This window comes from Salvelinus alpinus, chromosome 7 (assembly GCF_045679555.1).
Source record: "Salvelinus alpinus chromosome 7, SLU_Salpinus.1, whole genome shotgun sequence".
NCBI classification, from domain to species: domain Eukaryota; kingdom Metazoa; phylum Chordata; class Actinopteri; order Salmoniformes; family Salmonidae; genus Salvelinus; species Salvelinus alpinus.
In genome coordinates, this window is record NC_092092.1 from 71,911,176 (window position 1) to 71,925,088 (window position 13,913).

At 49.7% G+C, this 13,913-nt stretch overlaps 2 protein-coding genes across 2 annotated transcripts; one reads left to right on the forward strand and one right to left on the reverse strand.

The window, feature by feature from the left end:
• Positions 1-118: 118 nt before the first annotated feature.
• LOC139581624 (thymosin beta-like) lies at positions 119-4,965 on the reverse strand. Its single transcript, XM_071411583.1, has 3 exons — positions 4,790-4,965; positions 2,076-2,180; positions 119-1,401 (listed from the first exon to the last, which is right to left on the reverse strand). Exons 1-3 carry the CDS (start codon positions 4,884-4,886, stop codon positions 1,364-1,366), a joined length of 240 nt encoding a protein of 79 aa, XP_071267684.1. The 5' UTR covers positions 4,887-4,965; the 3' UTR covers positions 119-1,363.
• A 5,371-nt stretch (positions 4,966-10,336) lies between these two features.
• LOC139581919 (uncharacterized PE-PGRS family protein PE_PGRS54-like) lies at positions 10,337-13,114 on the forward strand. The gene has a single exon (XM_071412113.1). The coding sequence runs from the start codon at positions 10,337-10,339 to the stop codon at positions 13,112-13,114; it is 2,778 nt and encodes a 925-aa protein (XP_071268214.1).
• Positions 13,115-13,913: the final 799 nt, after the last annotated feature.

Below are 13,913 nucleotides of genomic sequence, written 5' to 3' on the forward strand. Positions count from 1 at the left end.
ATTGTATTGGTAGTGTAATGTGGTATATTGTTATATTCTCAGTTTGGACTGTTCATACCCCCTTTCAGACTACTATCTTATTCTCATTCATCGTCAGAGAAAGTCACACCCAAATCGGTCGTTTTGTATTATACCATTTTGTCTTTATTTCATAAAGAAAAGTATAAAGTGAAATATGAAAACACCTCAATAATCCCCCCACCTTCCTCTCTTAGCCTGGATGCCTGACTTGTTTTGGTGTTCAACAACAAAACTGACTGATTAAGAAACAAACCCCTAGCCCTTAGCCCCTACCCTTGGTACTTCTGAGTGGTTTGGATGGGTATACAATAGGAAATAAGGGCTAGGGAGTAAGGGGGTTAGAGGCTAGGGGGTAGGGGCTAGGGAGTAAGGGGGTTAGAGGGTGTAGAGGCTAGGGTGTAAGGGGGTTAGAGGCTAGGGTATAGGGGCTAGGGGCTAGGAAGTAAGGGGGTTAGAGGCTAGGGTGTAGGGGCTAGGGAGTAAGGGGGTTAGAGGCTAGGGTGCAGGGGCTAGGGAGTAGGGGGGTTAGAGGCTAGGGTATAGGGGCTAGGGGCTAGGAAGTAAGGGGGTTAGAGGCTAGGGTGTAGGGGCTAGGGAGTAAGGGGGTTAGAGGCTAGGGTGTAGGGGCTAGGGAGTAGGGGGGTTAGAGGCTAGGGAGTAGGGGCTAGGGAGTAAGGGGGTTAGAGGCTAGGGTGTAAGGGGGTTAGAGGCTAGGGTGTAGGGGCTAGGGAGTAAGGGGGTTAGAGGCTAGGGTGTAGGGGCTAGGGAGTAGGGGGGTTAGAGGCTAGGGTGTAGGGGCTAGGGAGTAGGGGGGTTAGAGGCTAGGGTATAGGGGCTAGGAAGTAAGGGGGTTAGAGGCTAGGGTGTAGGGGCTAGGGAGTAGGGGGGTTAGAGGCTAGGGAGTAAGGGAGTAAAGGCTAGGGTGTAGGGGCTAGGGAGTAAAGGGGTGAAGTCTAGAGGGTAGAGGGTTTCTGGCCCAATACTTGTTATTTAAAACAGAACCATCCTGGCAGCCATGTTACAACTCTATTCTCCTAATGAAAGATAGACCCCTGTGAAGATGGCATGCTGTGTCTCAAATGGCACCATATTCCCTATATAGTGGACCAGGTCAAAAGTATTGCACTATATAGGGAATAAGGTGCCATTTGGAATGCATCCCATGTACCCTCCTCCACTACTGCATCTCCTGGGGCCCTACTGGGGCCCCTGTTATACAACACAAAGTGACTTAAAGTAGAATACTGACAGGCAGACAAAACAAAGTGATTTTGTTGGTGGCATCTCTGTCTCCTCTCCGGTTTTCCTCTCCTCCTCTTCTCCTCTTCTTCACCAAGTCACATTAAGGCGTGGCATCCCCTTTCCTTTCCTGTTCAATAGCTGAAACAGAAGACAGGAAGACACATACTGTACACATGTGGTGAAGATGTTGGGGAGGGAGAATGTGAATTGGGCTCCGGTCGCGTATGGTTGCGTTGCAGTGACGATACAGTGTGCAACCCAAATGGTACCCTATTCCCTAAATAGTGCACTACTTTGACCTGGGCCTATAGGGAGAGAGTGATGCTGCTGATTCAGTGATTTGTAGTAGAGAAGTGTTTGTATACTGCAGAGCTAGAGGAAGGTTGACAGCAGTAGAACTGACAACACCTATAGCTGCTAAGATGACTGCAGGGGAGAGAGAGAGAGAGAGGGGGAGAGAGAGATGGGGGGGAGAGAGAGATGGGGGGGAGGGGGAGACAGAGAGGGGGGGTATGAGAGAGAGCGCGCGAGAGAGAGAGAAAGAGGGAGAGAGAGAGAGAGAGGGAGGGGGAGAGAGAGGGGGGTATGAGAGAGAGAGCGAGAGAGAGAGAGGGAGAGGGAGGGGGGAGAGAGAGTTAGGGGAAGAGAACGAGAGAGAGGGGGAGAGGGTGAAGGGGAGAGAGAGCGAGCGAGAGAGAGGGGGGAGAGAAGGAAAGGAAGAGCACTGCAGAGGCAGAATGAACCCTTCCCTTACCACACCCTTAAAACACACACACATACAGTACACACACCACACTGCCATGATCACTCACTCTCTTTGGTTGGCAGGGGGTTCTTCTCTTTCGTCTCAGTCTTCTTCAGTTTGGTCTTGTCGAAACAGGCGATCTCGGTCAGGTCAGGTTTGTCAGACATTGTTGCTGTGAAAGAGAGAGAGGGAGAAGGGAGAGAGAGGGAGCAGGGAGAGAGAAAGGGAGCAGGGAGAGAGATGGAGCAGGGAGAGAGAGGGAGATGGGAGAGAGATGGGGCAGGGAGAGAGATGGAGCAGGGAGAGAGATGGATCAGGGAGAGGGATGGAGCAGGGAGAGAGAGGGAGAGAGATGGAGCAGGGAGAGAGATGGATCAGGGAGAGGGGTGGAGCAGGGAGAGAGAGGGAGAGAGATGGAGCAGGGAGAGGGATGGAGCAGGGAGAGAGAGGGAGCAGGGAGAGAGATGGAGCAGGGAGAGAGTTGGAGCAGGGAGAGAGATGGAGCAGGGAGAGAGTTGGAGCAGGGAGAGAGTTGGAGCAGGGAGAGAGATGGAGCAGGGAGAGAGATGGAGCAGGGAGAGAGATGGATCAGGGAGAGGGGTGGAGCAGGGAAAGAGAGGGAGAGAGATGGAGCAGGGAGAGAGATGGATCAGGGAGAGGGATGGAGCAGGGAGAGAGAGGGAGCAGGGAGAGAGATGGAGCAGGGAGAGAGTTGGAGCAGGGAGAGAGTTGGAGCAGGGAGAGAGATGGAGCAGGGAGAGAGTTGGAGCAGGGAGAGAGTTGGAGCAGGGAGAGAGATGGAGCAGGGAGAGAGTTGGAGCAGGGAGAGAGATGGAGCAGGGAGAGAGAGAGAGAGATGGGGCAGGGAGAGAGATGGATCAGGGAGAGGGATGGAGCAGGGAGAAAGAGGGAGAGAGATGGAGCAGGGAGAGAGATGGAGCAGGGAGAGAGATTGAGCAGGGAGAGAGAGAGAGAGAGATGGAGCAGGGAGAGAGATGGATCAGGGAGAGGGATGGAGCAGGGAGAGAGAGGGAGAGAGATGGAGCAGGGAGAGAGAGAGAGAGATGGATCAGGGAGAGAGATGGATCAGGGAGAAAGAGGGAGAGATGGAGCAGGGAGAGAGATGGATCAGGGAGAGAGAGGAAGCAGGGAGAGAGAGATGGAAAGAGAAAGGGAGGAAATGAGGGAGGGAGGGAAAAGGAGAGAGAGGAAGAGAGAGGGAGAGAGAGAGAAATCATTGTGTCAGTTATTTGACCTTGGCTGACAAACGAGCTACACACAAGGCAGAATCTTGTGTAGGGAGCGTTGGTAAAATCGTTTCTGTTCATGTGTATGCCGTCGTGTTGATGACGAATATGTGAATTTTGCCATTCTAGTTCCTAGTAGATATAGGGAGTGTGTCCACCCATGAGATGTGCTAGACACGCACGCACGCACACACACACACACACACACACACACACACACACACACACACACACACACACACACACACACACACACACACACACACACACACACACACACACACACACACACACACACACACACACACACACACACACACACACACACACACACACACACACACACACACACACACACACACACACACACACACCTCCCCTTTCCCCACATACACACGTGAGCTGCAGCCGCCCCCACATGTGTTCGGGTCCATCATGCCACCTTTCCACATGCCTACACACTAGCTATCTAGCATGACGCCATTCTGACACCATCTCCCCCCCCCTCTCTCTCTCCATTTACTGAGGCTGGTCTCTTTGTTCTCTCCGTCTGCAGTCTCTCTCTCTCTTTTGTTTTTTCTCTCTCTCTCTCTCTCTCTCTCTCTCTCTCTCTCTCTCTCTCTCTCTCTCTCTCTCTCTCTCTCTCTCTCTCTCTCTCTCTCTCTCTCTCTCTCTCTCTCTCTCTCTCAGATCTCTCAGATCTCTGCATCCTTGCCATCTTTTCTCCTCCTGAGTTTAAACGCTGTTCCACAATGTTAAAATGCAGTTCTGGCCATCATTGCCGCTTTCATAGCCCAGTCCTACCTCAGCCTCAGCCCAAGCCCTACCTCAGCCCCAGCCCTACCTCAGCCCCAGCCCTACCTCAGCCCCAGCCCTACCTTAGCGCCAGCCCTACCTCAGCCCCAGCCCTACCTCAGCCCCAGCCCTACCTTAGCCCCAACTCTACCTCAGCCCCAGTCCAGCTCTACCTCAGCCCCAGCCCCAGCCCCAGCCCCAGCCCCATCCCCAGCCCTATCCCAGGTCCAGCCCTACCTCAGCCCCAGCCCTACCCCAGGCTTAGCCCTACATCAGCCCTACCTCAGACCCAGCCCTACCCGAGGCCCAGCCCTACATCAGCCCTACCTCAGCCCAAGACCTACCCCAGCCCCTCGTCAGCCACAGCCCTATCCCAGCCCTACCTCAGCCCTACCCCAGCCCTACCCCAGACCTACCCCAGACCTACACCAGCCCTACCTCAGCCCCATCTCAGCCCTACCCTAGCCCTACCCCAGCCCTACCCCAGCTCTACCTCAGCCCTACCTCAGCCCCAGCCCTACACCAGCTCTACCTCAGCCCTACCTCAGCCCCATCTATCTATTCCTCCATCTTCCCATGAATTTGTTATTTCCATCCTCCCATCAGATCAGTACACTCCAGTCTTCAGTGTACAGCCACACCCCAGATCCTTTGTTTCAGTACACAGAAACAAAGCAAAATAAATAAAGACGGAGAGAGATAGAGAGGAACGAGAGAGAGGAGAGAGACTGAGGCTTACCTTTGATACACACAGTAGTGTGCTCTAATCTGCCGGGGCAGGGATGGAAAGAGATGGAGGTAGACAAGGCTGTGAGTGTCTTCGGGTGTCTGCACATCTAGGTCTGCACAAGGGTGTGGGTTTAAGACAGAATAAGGGAGGAGGGAGGAGGGAAGAGGGAAGGAGGGAGAAACTAAGAGAGGGAGGGGGAGAGAGGAAGCACTAAAATATTGGTAGGGAGCAAAAAGAGAGAGCGAGAGAGACGATAAGTCTGCCGTCTCCTTCCTCTTTCTTCATCTAGTTAATATTCATGTTCTCCAGGGAAGACATTGGTGGAAGAGCCAACCAATAGCAAGCTGCCGTGCTGTGCTACTCATTAAGATAGTGTATGATACATTATTTAATCAATGCACTGAGGTGATTTTGGGGAATTGGCATTCTGAGGTCAGGGACAGATGACGTAACACTTGAATGTCTAAAAATACCATTATTTATTTTTCATAACAATTTAGTAAAATAATTATATTGGTTTTTATAATACATATTTTCATTTTCTAAATACTGTAATTTGTCTGTACAGTATATAGTTTTCTGATCTTTTTCCATCTTTTTAATGTTTTTATTCCAAATGGCACCTTATTCCCTTTATACCAGGGCCAATGGTGCTTTGGTAAAAAGTAGTGCACTATATAGGGAATAGTACATACAGTGGCTTGCGAAAGTATTCACCCCCCTTGGCATTCTTCCAATTTTATTGCCTTACAACTTGAAATAAATATAACAATGTGGGGGGTTTGTATCATTTGATTTACACAACATGTCTACCACTTTGAAGATGCTAAATATTTTTGATGGTGAAACAAACAAGAAATAAGAAAAAAATTCGGAAAACTTGAGAGTGCAAAACTATTCACCCCCCCAAAGTCAATACTTTGTAGAGCCACCTTTTGCAGCAATTACAGCTGCAAATGTCTTGGGGTATGTATCTATAAGCTTGGTACATCTAGCCATTGGGATTTTTGCCCATTCTTCAAGGCAAAACTTCTCCAGATCCTTTAAGTTGGATGGGTTCCGCTGGTGTACAGCAGTCTTTAAGTCATACCACAGATTCTCAATTGGATTGAGGTCTGGGCTTTGACTAGGCCATTCCAAGACATTTAAATGTTTCCCCTTAAACCACTCAAGTGTTGCTTTAGCAGTATGCTTAGGGTTATTGTCCTGCTGGAAGGTGAACCTCCGTCCCAGTTTAAAATCTTTGGAAGACTGAAACAGGTTTCCCTCATGAATTTCCCAGTATTTAGCGCCATCCATCATTCCTCCAATTCTGACCAGTTTCCCAGTCCCTGCCGATGAAAACATCCCCACAGCATGATGCTGCCAACACCATGCTTCACCGTGGGGATGGTGTTCTCGGGATGATGAGAGGTGTTGGGTTTGCACCAGACATAGCGTTTTCCTTGATGGCCAAAAAGCTAAATTTTAGTCTCATCTGACCAGAGTACCTTCTTCCATATGTTTGGGGAGTCTCTCACATGCCTTTTGGCAAATACCAAACGTGTTTTCTTATTTTTTTCTTTAAGCAATGGCTTTTTTCTGGCCACTCTTCCGTAAAGCCCAGCTCTGTGGAGTGTATGGCTTAAAGTGGTCCTATGGACAGATACTCCAATCTCCGCTGTGGAGCTTTGCAGCTCCTTCAGGGTTATCTTTGGTCTCTTTGTTGTCTCTCTGATTAATGCCCTCCTTGCCTGGTATGTGAGTTTTGGTGGGCGGCCCTCTCTTGGCAGGTTTGTTGTGGTGCCATATTCTTTCCATTTTTTAATAACGGATTTAATGGTGCTCCGTGGGATGTTCAAAGTTTCAGATATTTTTTTATAACCCAACCCTGATATGTACTTCTCCACAACTTTGTCCCTGACCTGTTTGGCGAGCTCCTTGGTCTTCATTGTGCCGCTTGCTTAGTGGTGTTACAGACTCTGGGGCCTTTCAGAACAGGTGTATATATACTGGGATCATGTGATAGATCATGTGACACTTAGATTGCACACAGGTGGACTTTATTTAACTAATTATGTGACTTCTGAAGGTAATTGGTTGCACCAGATCTTATTTAGGGGCTTCATAGCAAAGGGGGTGAAAACATATGCACGACCCACTTTTCCAGTTATTTTTTTATTAAATTCTTTGAAACAAGTGATTTTTTTCTTTTCTTTTCACATGTAGATAGTCCAGGCACTATTAATTGACTATTTAGCACATGTGAATGTGTGTGGGTTTTGTGTGGGAATGTCAATGTAGTGTGTGTGAGTGAGTGTGTATATGGTGTGTATATACTGTCTAGTGAGTGTGTATATGGTGGGTATGTACTGTCTAGTGAGTGTGTATATGGTGTGTATATACTGTCTAGTGAGTGTGTATATGGTGTGTATATACTGTCTAGTGAGTGTGTATATGGTGTGTATATACTGTCTAGTGAGGGTGTATATGGTGTGTATATACTGTCTAGTGAGTGTGTATATGGTGTGTATATACTGTCTAGTGAGTGTGTATATGGTGTGTATATACTGTCTAGTGAGGGTGTATATGGTGTGTATATACTGTCTAGTGAGGGTGTATATGGTGTGTATATACTGTCGAGTGAGGGTGCGTAGGATCAGTGCAAGATAGTCCAGGTACCATTAATTGACTATTTAGCAGTCTGACTATTTAGCAGTCATATGGATTGGGGGTAGAAGCTGTCTCGGAGCCTATTGGTCCGAGAGCTAGGCCCTGATATAGAATTCCTGATTGGCAGGGAGCTAGACCCTGATATATTGTTCCTGGTTGGCAGGGAGCTAGACCCTGATATAGAGTTCCTGGTTGGCAGGGAGCTAGGCCCTAATATAGAGTTCCTGGTTGGCAGGGAGCTAGACCCTGATATAGAGTTCCTGGTTGGCAGGGAGCTAGACCCTGATGTAGAGTTCCTGGTTGGCAGGGAGCTAGGCCCTGATATAGAGTTCCTGGTTGGCAGGGAGCTAGACCCTGATATATTGTTCCTGGTTGGCAGGGAGCTATACCCTGATATAGAGTTCCTGGTTGGCAGGGAGCTAGACCCTGATATAGAGTTCCTGATTGGCAGGGAGCTAGACCCTGATATATTGTTCCTGGTTGGCAGGGAGCTAGACCCTGATATATTGTTCCTGGTTGGCAGGGAGCTAGACCCTGATATAGAGTTCCTGGTTGGCAGGGAGCTAGGCCCTGATATAGAGTTCCTGGTTGGCAGGGAGCTAGGCCCTGATATAGAGTTCCTGGTTGGCAGGGAGCTAGACCCTGATATAGAGTTCCTGGTTGGCAGGGAGCTAGACCCTGATATAGAGTTCCTGATTGGCAGGGAGCTAGACCCTGATATATTGTTCCTGGTTGGCAGGGAGCTAGACCCTGATATATTGTTCCTGGTTGGCAGGGAGCTAGACCCTGATATAGAGTTCCTGGTTGGCAGGGAGCTAGGCCCTGATATAGTTCCTGCTTGGCAGGGAGCTAGACCCTGATATAGAGTTCCTGGTTGGCACGGAGCTAGACCCTGATATATTGTTCCTGGTTGTCAGGGAGCTAGGCCCTGATATAGAGTTCCTGATTGGCAGGGAGCTAGACCCTGATATAGCATTCCTGGTTGGCAGGGAGCTAGACCCTGATATAGCATTCCTGGTTGGCAGGGAGCTAGACCCTGATATATTGTTCCTGGTTGGCAGGGAGCTAGACCCTGATTTAGAGTTCCTGATTGGCAGGGAGCTAGACCCTGATATAGAGTTCCTGGTTGGCAGGGAGCTAGACCCTAATATAGAGTTCCTGGTTGGCACGGAGCTAGACCCTGATATAGAGTTCCTGGTTGGCAGGGAGCTAGGCTCTGATGTAGTTCCTGCTCGGCAGGGAGCTAGACCCTGATGTAGTTCCTGCTTGGCAGGGAGTTTGACCCTGATATAGCGTTCCTGGTTGGCAGGGAGCTAAACCCTGATATAGTTCCTGCTTGGCAGGGAGCTAGACCCTGATATAGAGTTCCTGGTTGGCAGGGACCTAGGCTCTGATATAGTTCCTGCTTGGCAGGGAGCTAGACCCTGATATAGAGTTCCTGGTTGGCACGGAGCTAGACCCTGATATAGTTCCTGGTTGGCAGGGAGCTAGGCCCTGATATAGAGTTCCTGATTGGCAGGGAGCTAGACCCTGATATAGCATTCCTGGTTGGCAGGGAGCTAGACCCTGATATAGCATTCCTGGTTGGCAGGGAGCTAGACCCTGATATATTGTTCCTGGTTGGCAGGGAGCTAGACCCTGATTTAGAGTTCCTGATTGGCAGGGAGCTAGACCCTGATATAGAGTTCCTGGTTGGCAGGGAGCTAGACCCTAATATAGAGTTCCTGGTTCGCACAGAGCTAGGCTCTGATGTAGTTCCTGCTTGGCAGGGAGCTAGACCCTGATGTAGTTCCTGCTTGGCAGGGAGTTAGACCCTGATATAGCGTTCCTGGTTGGCAGGGAGCTAGACCCTGATATAGAGTTCCTGCTTGGCAGGGAGCTAGGCCCTGATATAGAGTTCCTGATTGGCAGGGAGCTAGGCCCTCATATAGTTCCTGGTTGGCAGGGAGCTAGACCCTGATATAGCGTTCCTGGTTGGCAGGGAGCCCTGTCCCAGTGATGTACTAGGCTGTGTGCATCACCCTCTGTAGCGCTTTTTGATCAAGGACAGTGCATTTGCCATACGAAACGGTAATGCAGCCAGTCAAGATGCTCTCGTTGGTGCAACTGTAAAACATTTTGAGGATCCGACGGACCCATGCCAAATCTTTTCAGCCTCCTGAGGGGTAAGAGACGCTGATCTTGCCCTCTTCACGACTGTGCGGTGAGTTTGGATCAGTCCTTAGTGATGTGGACACCAAGGAACTTGAAGCTCTCGATCCGCTCCACAACGGCCCGTTCTTCCTTGGTATGGGGGTTTCTCTGACCAAAGAGATAGATTAGTGAACATAATATGATGATATTTACAAACCAGAATTCAGACACCACACCATTGACTCTGAAGATTCATCCAATCATTTCCTGAACTCTTCATTTCAACTTGCATTCCATTCCCCAAATTCATGTACTTATACATTCCTGTAGGCCTACCAAAAATTGGAATTGGCATGTAAGTTTACTTCTTATATTGATTGAATTGAAATGGAATTGCCCAAAACCTTGCTTCCCTAAGCTGAGAACATTGTGTAGAGATTTTTATGAGTGTGTGGGTGTGTGTGTGTGTCTGTATGGACGGACAGACGGAAGAGGAAACCGTCTGTGACCTTCACTCTGTGTTCAGTCTCTCTCATTAACCTTTGTGTTGTAAATGTTAACATTGCTGAAAGCTTCACTACACAAATGTCAGTCTGACCAATAGAAATGACCTGTCCGAAGGAACCTGCAGCATGTCTTTGGATCATACCAAACGTCTAAACATGTTTAATTAAAGTAGTCTGTTATTTATCTGAACAAACTCAGTGTCTGATTCATGATGTTTCATAGGAGTGGTAAAACGACATGGTCTGTTGCATGTAAAAGGGTGGAATGTCTATGAATGGCCACACTGGGGCAGCAGTGGTTGAAGGTGGAATGTCTATGAATGGCCACACTGGGGCAGCAGTGGTTGAAGGTGGAATGTCTATGAATGGCCACACTGGGGCAGCAGTGGTTGAAGGTGGAATGTCTATGAATGGCCACACTGGGGCAGCAGTGGTTGAAGGTGGAATGTCTATGAATGGCCACACTGGGGCAGCAGTGGGTGAAGGTGGAATGTCTATGAATGGCCACACTGGGGCAGCAGTGGGTGAAGGTAGATTGTCTATGAATGGCCACACTGGGGCAGCAGTGGTTGAAGGTAGATTGTCTATGAATGGCCACACTGGGGCAGCAGTGGTTGAAGGTGGATTGTCTATGAATGGCCACACTGGGGCATCAGTGGTTGAAGGTGAATTGTCTATGAATGGCCACACTGGGGCAGCAGTGGTTGAAGGTGGAATGTCTATGAATGGCCACACTGGGGCAGCAGTGGTTGAAGGTGGAATGTCTATGAATGGCCACACTGGGGCAGCAGTGGTTGAAGGTGAATTGTTTATGAATGGCCACACTGGGGCAGCAGTGGTTGAAGGTGAATTGTCTATGAATGGCCACACTGGGGCAGCAGTGGTTGAAGGTGGATTGTCTATGAATGGCCACATTGGGGCAGCAGTGGTTGAAGGTGGATTGTCTATGAATGGCCACACTGGGGCAACAGTGGTTGAAGGTGGATTGTCTATAAATGGCCACACTGGGGCAACAGTGGTTGAAGGTGGATTGTCTATGAATGGCCACACTGGGGCATCAGTGGTTGAAGGTGGAATGTCTATGAATGGCCACACTGGGGCAGCAGTGGTTGAAGGTGGATTGTCTATGAATGGCCACACTGGGGCAGCAGTGTTTGAAGGTGGATTGTCTATGAATGGCCACACTGGGGCAACAGTGGTTGAAGGTGGAATGTCTATGAATGGCCACACTGGGGCAGCAGTGGTTGAAGGTGGATTGTCTATGAATGGCCACACTGGGGCAGCAGTGGTTGAAGGTGGATTGTCTATGAATGGCCACACTGGGGCATCAGTGGTTGAAGGTGGAATGTCTATGAATGGCCACACTGGGGCAGCAGTGGTTGAAGGTGGATTGTCTATGAATGGCCACACTGGGGCAGCAGTGGTTGAAGGTGGATTGTCTATGAATGGCCACACTGGGGCAGCAGTGGTTGAAGGTGGAATGTCTATGAATGGCCACACTGGGGCATCAGTGGTTGAAGGTGGAATGTCTATGAATGGCCACACTGGGGCAGCAGTGGTTGAAGGTGGATTGTCTATGAATGGCCACACTGGGGCAGCAGTGGTTGAAGGTGGATTGTCTATGAATGGCCACACTGGGGCAGCAGTGGTTGAAGGTATATTGTCTATGAATGGCCACACTGGGGCAGCAGTGGTTGAAGGTGGATTGTCTATGAATGGCCACACTGGGGCATCAGTGGTTGAAGGTGGAATGTCTATGAATGGCCACACTGGGGCATCAGTGGTTGAAGGTGGAATGTCTATGAATGGCCACACTGGGGCAGCAGTGGTTGAAGGTGGAATGTCTATGAATGGCCACACTGGGGCAGCAGTGGTTGAAGGTATATTGTCTATGAATGGCCACACTGGGGCAGCAGTGGTTGAAGATGGATTGTCTATGAATGGCCACACTGGGGCAGCAGTGGTTGAAGGTATATTGTCTATGAATGGCCACACTGGGGCAGCAGTGGTTGAAGGTGGATTGTCTATGAATGGCCACACTGGGGCAGCAGTGGTTGAAGGTGGATTGTCTATGAATGGCCACACTGGGGCATCAGTGGTTGAAGGTGGATTGTCTATGAATGGCCACACTGGGGCATCAGTGGTTGAAGGTGGATTGTCTATGAATGGCCACACTGGGGCATCAGTGGTTGAAGGTATATTGTCTATGAATGGCCACACTGGGGCAGCAGTGGTTGAAGGTGGATTGTCTATGAATGGCCACACTGGGGCATCAGTGGTTGAAGGTGGATTGTCTATGAATGGCCACACTGGGGCATCAGTGGTTGAAGGTGGAATGTCTATGAATGGCCACACTGGGGCAGCAGTGGTTGAAGGTGGATTGTCTATGAATGGCCACACTGGGGCAGCAGTGGTTGAAGGTGGATTGTCTATGAATGGCCACACTGGGGCATCAGTGGTTGAAGGTGGATTGTCTATGAATGGCCACACTGGGGCATCAGTGGTTGAAGGTGGATTGTCTATGAATGGCCACACTGGGGCATCAGTGGTTGAAGGTGGAATGTCTATGAATGGCCACACTGGGGCATCAGTGGTTGAAGGTGGATTGTCTATGAATGGCCACACTGGGGCATCAGTGGTTGAAGGTATATTGTCTATGAATGGCCACACTGGGGCAGCAGTGGTTGAAGGTGGATTGTCTATGAATGGCCACACTGGGGCATCAGTGGTTGAAGGTGGATTGTCTATGAATGGCCACACTGGGGCATCAGTGGTTGAAGGTGGAATGTCTATGAATGGCCACACGGGTGCAGCAGTGGTTGAAGGTGGAATGTCTATGAATGGCCACACTGGGGCAGCAGTGGTTGAAGGTGGAATGTCTATGAATGGCCACACTGGGGCAGCAGTGGTTGAAGGTGAATTGTCTATGAATGGCCACACGGGTGCAGCAGTGTCATACAAAGTGAGAACAGATGAGCTGACAGTGGAGATCCTACTGCTTAGCAGTTTTACACCGTTCCAAAACCGGCTGGTCCTGGTCTAACTCATATGTGTTTTGTTTGTGGTTGTAGGAGAATACGAGGATTGTATTTGTTTGACTGACCTCAAGAGAAGAAGTCAAAGACTGTGTGGACAGAGAGAAGGACTGAGAGATGGACAGACAGGACAGAGAGAAGGACTGAGAGATGGACAGACAGGACAGAGAGTACCAAAAGGAAGAGTGGCAGAAGACTGAGAGAAGCCCAGGGAGAAGGACAGGGAGAAGAACATAGCGAATTACAGGGGGAAGGACAGGGAGAAGGACTGAGATAAGGACAGGTGGAAGGACTGAGAGAAGGACTGAGCGAAGGACTGAGAGAAGGACAGGGAGAAGAACAGGGGACAAAGACAGGGAGAAAGATGCACCCACAAACTACCACACACACTTCAAGGACTAATTTCTTCCAAGAAAAAGTAAAGGCAGAGTTTGACGAAGAGAAAGGAAGTGACAAGAATGTTATCAGAAAAGAGAAGGAGAGGGAGGAGAGGAGAGGAGAGGTGAGGTGAGGGAGGAAAAGAAGGAGAGGGAGGAGAGGAGAGGAGTGGAGAGGGAGGACAAGAAGGAGAGGAGAGGTGAGGTGAGGGAGGACAAGAAGGAGAGGAGAGGAGAGGTGAGGGAGGACAAGAAGGAGAGGGGAGGTGAGGTGAGGGAGGACAAGAAGGAGAGGAGTGGAGAGGGAGGACAAGAAGGAGAGGAGAGGTGAGGTGAGGGAGGACAAGAAGGAGAGGAGAGATTAGGGAGGACAAGAAGGAGAGGAGAGGTGAGGTGAGGGAGGACAAGAAGGAGAGGAGTGGAGAGGGAG

Excerpts from the sequence above, each read along its gene's own strand:
- LOC139581624 (XM_071411583.1), bottom strand. The coding sequence starts at position 4,886 with ATGTGCAGACACCCGAAGACACTCACAGCCTTGTCTACCTCCATCTCT. Across the intron at positions 2,181-4,789 it reads CACTACTGTGTGTATCAAAG|CAACAATGTCTGACAAACCT; the intron begins GTAAGCCTCAGT and ends TCTCTTTCACAG. Across the intron at positions 1,402-2,075 it reads CCCCCTGCCAACCAAAGAGA|CTATTGAACAGGAAAGGAAA; the intron begins GTGAGTGATCAT and ends CTTCTGTTTCAG.
- LOC139581919 (XM_071412113.1), top strand. The coding sequence starts at position 10,337 with ATGTCTATGAATGGCCACACTGGGGCAGCAGTGGTTGAAGGTGGAATG.